Source organism: Vombatus ursinus, unplaced genomic scaffold (genome assembly GCF_900497805.2).
Source record: "Vombatus ursinus unplaced genomic scaffold, bare-nosed wombat genome assembly UNPS02011334.1, whole genome shotgun sequence".
Lineage (NCBI taxonomy): Eukaryota > Metazoa > Chordata > Mammalia > Diprotodontia > Vombatidae > Vombatus > Vombatus ursinus.
The window spans coordinates 3,420,820-3,426,819 of record NW_020951112.1 but is presented as its reverse complement, the minus strand read 5'-3'; the positions used below and the strand labels follow the sequence as shown (position 1 = coordinate 3,426,819).

The following is a 6,000-nucleotide window of genomic DNA, read 5'->3' as shown; positions in this document are numbered from 1 at the left end:
TTATTCTTGAATTGAACTGAATACATATCCATTTAAGACTCCTCAATATATCCTTACCTATTCACCAGTGAATCTTAGAGTTTCAGGATGGAAACCCCCTTTATTCAAGAAGATCGCAGGTTTTGGTGGGGAATGGACTAAAATGAGTGAATACAACCACAGAAAGGCTTCTTACTAATACCTTTTGGTTCCATTGTGTAACGTGTGCTCTGAGAATCCCCTGGCGCCTTTCGGGAATTGTGTCTCAGGCATTTTTTTTTTTTTGAAGGCTTGTGTATATCAGTGTGGCTTCAGATGTGTATCACATGTCTTATTTCAGTCCTTTGTGAGGAAGCCCAGCTAATTAAAAGGCCTCTGCTGAGGCCCAGAGAAAGATGACTTGCAGCTTTGCATTTGTTTATTGCCTGGAAAGATAGGGCTAGGTCAATAGCATGGGCTTTGTGGAAAGACATTTTAATAACCCCCCTAGAACAATGCTTGTGGGGACTCTGCAATTTCCATGGTCTCAGGCCCCCACCTCCCTCTGCACTGAGACCCCCTGAAAAGCTGATTCTAATCTAAAATATTCTCCACCGGCCTCGACCAGCCTCCAGCTCACAGGCTCAGTAATATTTGGAAAACTGGGGTCCAGTGCTTACTTTGGATGCTGTTGGAGGCCAGTTACCCCTAGGAACTACATTGGTCTCCTTCCTTCCTTTACTCATTTTGATATTTCTGCACAGTTACTGACCATTTTTAGAAAGAGGAAAATGATGATAATAATAATAAGAAATAATGATGATGATGATGATGATGACAATAGGTCACATTTATGTGTGACCCTGGGCAAACTATTTTACTTCCTCTGGGCCTCAATTTTTTCATCTGTAAAATAGAAAGGGGAAAGGACAGTTAGACTAGATGGTCTTTCCAGCTATAAATTTATGATCCCATGGAATATTTTTGTATTTATCTCATTTGATTCTCCCAACCACTCTGTGAATGAAAATAGGGGTAGAGAGCGACTTTTGATTTCATTGGTACAGAAAACGCCCAAGTGAGGAATCTCTCTTTACCAGTGCAGGTTGGCACCCTCTCTGAGACTTCCGGTCTCTACAGCCCTGAGAAGTTAGGCAATTTGCCTAGGAGGACACAGCCTGGGTGTGTTAGATTCAGGACTCGGACCCAGGTCTCTTCAAGGCTAGAATGCAACCACCATTCCAAGGCTTCCTTTTTTTGTATCAGGCATCTTCTTAGCATTCTGGCAGTGCCAATGGACCCCTTCTCAGAGTGCTGGCTTATTGCCTACATTCATAATTCAAACAACTGTTAAGCCTCAGTTAGAGGTTAGTGAAGATAAAGATGTAATTTTTTTCTCATCCAAGTTCATGGATGCCCTGAAATCTATTGATGGACCATTGGACCCCAGGGCAAGAGCCCTTGTATCATGCCATGTTGCCTTGGTGAATAATAGCTAACATTTAATTATCATTTCAAGGTTTGCAAATTACTCTATATACATTATGCCATTTTATCCTCACAGCAACTCTGTGAGGTAGGTAGTATTATTATTCCCATTTTATAGATGAAGAAACTGAGGCTGACATAGGTTGAGTGACTTGCTCAGGGTTGTAGCAGGTAAATCTCTTCAGTGAGATTAGAACACAGGTCATTCTGATCCCAAGTCTAGCTCTTCATAAGTGCTATTCTTAGTCATATTATATAGATGAGGAAACTGAGACTCAGCGAGGTCGAAATCACTTGCGCCTGGTCATACTTGGGATTTAACCCCAGGTCTTCCTGACCACAGATCCCATGCATAGCAAGAAGACATAATTTTGCTAAGCTCAGCAGAAAAGAAAGGACCAGATATAGCCAAGGACATTTGACATTGTGTGTGCTCGGGCGGACGAGGGGGGAGGTAAGTAAAGATCTGGCTTGTAACCAAATGGGAAAAAAAAATGACTTCATTGCCATAGCTGAACGTGTTCAACCTTATAATGAAGAGCGAAATGTCTAAATGAGAGAGAAAGGGCTCTGAGAAGCTGCTGAGAAATCCTTTGGCCATGAGGAGAAACCGGGGTGGTTTGTGATGAAATGCTCTCTAATCCCCATTTCCAAAATGAGAAGAAATGCTATCCTAGGGCCACAGCAGAGGGAGGAAAATCTTGTCCATTTTCCAGAGTAATAGTCAGCTTAACCCAGTTCAGCAGAAATCTTTGAGCATTTGCTCTTTGTAAGTCTGTTTCAATCTGATGTGGAAGTGTATAAAATAAAATGTAATGAAAGTTTATAATAACCAGAACCTAGGAAGAAGGGTTGAGCTACATGCTGATGATCTATTCAAAATACTTTGAATTTTTGTAGCACTTTCAAATCAATTTAATAGATAAATACTAAACATCGGTTTATCTGTGTGACCTTGGACAGGTCACTTACCATCCTGGGCCTTGGTTTCCTCATTCGTACAATAAAGGAGATAAACTAGATTGCCTCTGAGGTCTTTTTCAGTCCCAAATGTATGTATGATCTTATTATCTGGACCAGGGCAGCTTGGTGGCACCATAGTGCACAGAGCACTGGGCTTTGGAATCAGAAAGACTCATCTTCATGAGTTCAAAGCCTTAGATAGTTATTGGCTATGTATGACCCTGGGCAAGCAACTTCAGCCTGTTTTCCTCAGTTTCCTCATCTGTAAAAATGAGCCAGAGAAGGAAATGGCAAACCACTGCAGTGTCTCTTCCAAGAAAACCCTAAATGGGGTCACAAAGAGTCAGACACAACTGAACAATAACAACATTATCTGGGCTAGGCGCTTGGGTTACAAAGGTGAAAAACAAAAAATAATTGTGTGTGTGTGTGTGTGTGTGTATACACAAACATACATAATAAAAACAAAGCAATTCGTTTTGTGGGAGGGTGGTAGACACTAGCATGGCCCTGAGAGGAAATTCATTTGAACTGAGCCTTGAAGGGAATTTGTGGTTCCAAGGAGCAGAGGTAAGAAGGGCGAGCATCCTGTCTGAGTCAGCTTGGGCAAAGACACACTTTATACTTTGCAAAACACAAGGGATCCTAGGGCTGGAACTGGGAGGGACCTTACAGACCTTGAAGTCTAACCTCCTCATTTTACAGAAGAGGAAACTGAGGCCAGACTTGCCCAGGGTTACACAGGTAGTCATTAGAAAGCCCAGGACTGGAACCCAGCTCCCTGATATCAGATCCAAAACAATTTCCACCGGACCTTGTTGCCTTCCCATTCCAGGCCTACAACAACATGGTAAGTAAGTAGAATGGATATTATCATTTGACAGATGAGGGTGTCAGCTTTGAATTTAGTTTAATTTATCTGAGCCTCAGTTTACTTACATGTAAAATGAGTAGGTTGGACTAGGTAGTCTCTGAGGTAGATTTATGGATCTATGCCACTCCAGTGGACAGGGAGTTGTTAACCTTTTCGTGTCATAGGCCTCTTTTATAATCTTTGGCCATTTTTACAGTTGTGTCCAACTCTTGGTGACTCCAACTGGGGTTTTCTTGGCAAAGATTCAGGAGTATGCCGTTTCCTTCTCCAGCTCATTTTTATAGATGAAGAAACTGAGGCAAACAGGATTAAGTGACTTGCCCAGGGTCACACAGCTAATAAGTGTTTGAGGCTGGATTTGAACTCAGGAAGATGAGTCTTCTTGACTCCAGGCCCAGAACTCTATCCACTAGGCCTTCTAGTGAAGCTTACAGACACCTCTTCAGAATCATATTTTTAATGCATAAAATAAAATATCCAGGTTTACAAAAGAAATAACTATGTTGAAATATAGTTATCAAAATATTAAAAGAGCAAGTCCATGGTCCCCTGGCAAAAATTCCCCAAATAGACCAGTCAGTGAAAATAATTATCAGGGGTTTTTTTTTTGATGGCACCCAAATCCCAGATGACTTATTTTCTCATTCACAGAGAGCACAATTTAACTGGGACCCAGAGACAGTCGGACTCATCCACGGATCTTTTTTCTGGGGCTATATTATGACCCAGATTCCAGGAGGCTTCATCTCAAATAAATTTGCTGCAAACAGGTAAGAATCACTGGAACAACACACTCGTCAGTTTTAAATTTAGCTTTAAATTTTGCAAATCATTTTAAAAATTCTTTTTTATGGTATTTTCTTTTTTCCAATTATATGTAAAGATCATTTTTAACATTCATTTTAAAAAAATTTGAGTTCCAAATTTTTCCCCCCTCCTCTTTGTCCTCCCTATAAAGGTAAGAATTTTAAATAGGTTATATAATACAAATACTTTCTCATCTTTGTTCTTATACCAACTCGGGGAGGTAGGGGGCTATTATTATCCCCATTTTACAGATGAGGAAACTGAGGCAGGCAGCAGTAGAGTGACTTGCCTAGGGTCATGCAGCTAGATGTCTGAAGCTGGATTTGGACTCAGGTCTTCCTGATTCCAGGCATAGCGATCTATCCAGTGTACCACCTAGCTGGACTACATGTGAACCTGTGAATTTCTTTTATGTGGAATTTCTTTTAAAACTTAAATTACATTTAATGCAGTAGTAATAAAATTGTTCTGTTTGTTTGTGGCTCCATCTGAACTTCTGTTTGTGCCCCTTTTCCTGGATATTCCTCTGACTCAGGCTTTCTTCTGGGATCTCTAAATGTCAGTTTCTAGGAGATACCATAGGTAGCTTTTACTTGAGACCGGGAGTTCTGAAACTTTTATGTGTCATGGCCCCTTTGGACAGTTTTATGAAACCCAAGTGTGGTTTCCCAGAATAATGTTTTTAAACATTAGGATTTTTTTCCTTTGCAACTAGGATTGCAAAGGAAACCAAAGGTTAGTGAAAATAAAGATAGAATTTTTTTCCCCATAAAGTTCACAGACTCCCTGAAATCAATCCGGAGACTACTTTGGGGTCCATGGGCTCCATCCAGGCTAAGACTTTCTACTTTAGAAGAACTATACAAGGCATCAGTTCTGTCCTTACTAATTCTAAAGAAAGCTACAGAATTCCTTTCTGCCAAGTGGCTGAGCAAAGACAAGAAGATCTGAGTGAAAGAAGTCATTCTTCCTAACAATTAGAGCTAATCAAAAGTAGATTGGGTTACTTGAGAGGTAGTGAGTTCCCCATCACTGGATGAATTCAAATGAAAGTTGGATGACTATTTGTTGGAAATGGAGAGGCAATTCAGGCACAGACTGTGTTCTGAGGTTCCTTCTGAGATTCTGCGATTCTGTAATTGGATTTAGGAGCTGAAAGAGAGAGAAAATCAAAACACCAGGGTTTCGTTTTGGTGCTAGCTAGTCAAAAGGTAAACATCTATCTGGAGTGCCAGTCAAAGGACTGAAAAATCAATCGATCAACAAGCATTTATTAAGTACCTTATCAAGTGCCTGGCACTCTCCTAGGCACTAAGGCTATAAATGACAAAGAACGAAATGATCCCTGCCCTCAAGGAGCTTACATTCCTTTCAGGAAAACACACATAATTCTCAATTTCAATAGCCTTTCCAACACAGATACTGTTATTCTAACTTAAGAAGTGAGATAAAATCTTCAGAGTATCATTCTATGAAGAATGAGTCTGGAGACAGAGATTGTTAAGAACTATGGTTTTAGAGAAATTAAATAACAGAGAAAGAGGTAGAACTTTTCTGGAGACAACCAATTTAACTCTTATCTTGCAAAAATAAAATGAAGAGAATTTAGAGTAAGAGTCAGCTCTAATCCTAAGTTCTTGAGAAGAGACTTTATTTGATGTTCTGAGTGAAATGAATGTTGGGACTGTGTTTCCAGAAGTCACTTGCAGTTAATAGCACCGATAGGTAAGATTTATGTTACACTTTACAGTTTGCAAAGCATTTGTGATCTTATTTGCTCTTCTCAACAACCCTGTGAGGTAATGTTTTCCCCTTTTACAGATGAGGAAACTAACAGGTTAATTGACTTGTACAGTGTCACAGAGTCTGAGATGGGGTTGGAACTCAGGTCTATCTCACCGAACATTCAG

At 40.2% G+C, this 6,000-nt stretch overlaps 1 protein-coding gene across 2 annotated transcripts in view; it reads left to right on the top strand.

Annotated features, from left to right (window-relative positions):
- The window catches only part of SLC17A8 (solute carrier family 17 member 8), a 48,299-nt gene that overhangs the window by 16,233 nt on the left and 26,066 nt on the right, over positions 1-6,000 (top strand). The window contains exons 1-2 of one of the 2 annotated variants that reach the window (XM_027855862.1): positions 3,219-3,259; positions 3,935-4,053. In XM_027855862.1, the coding sequence (XP_027711663.1) occupies positions 3,257-3,259; positions 3,935-4,053 (122 nt within the window). In that variant the 5' untranslated portion in view covers positions 3,219-3,256. Of the gene's footprint in view, positions 1-3,218; positions 3,260-3,934; positions 4,054-6,000 lie in introns of those variants that run through there. The other variant, XM_027855861.1, reaches the window with a different exon arrangement.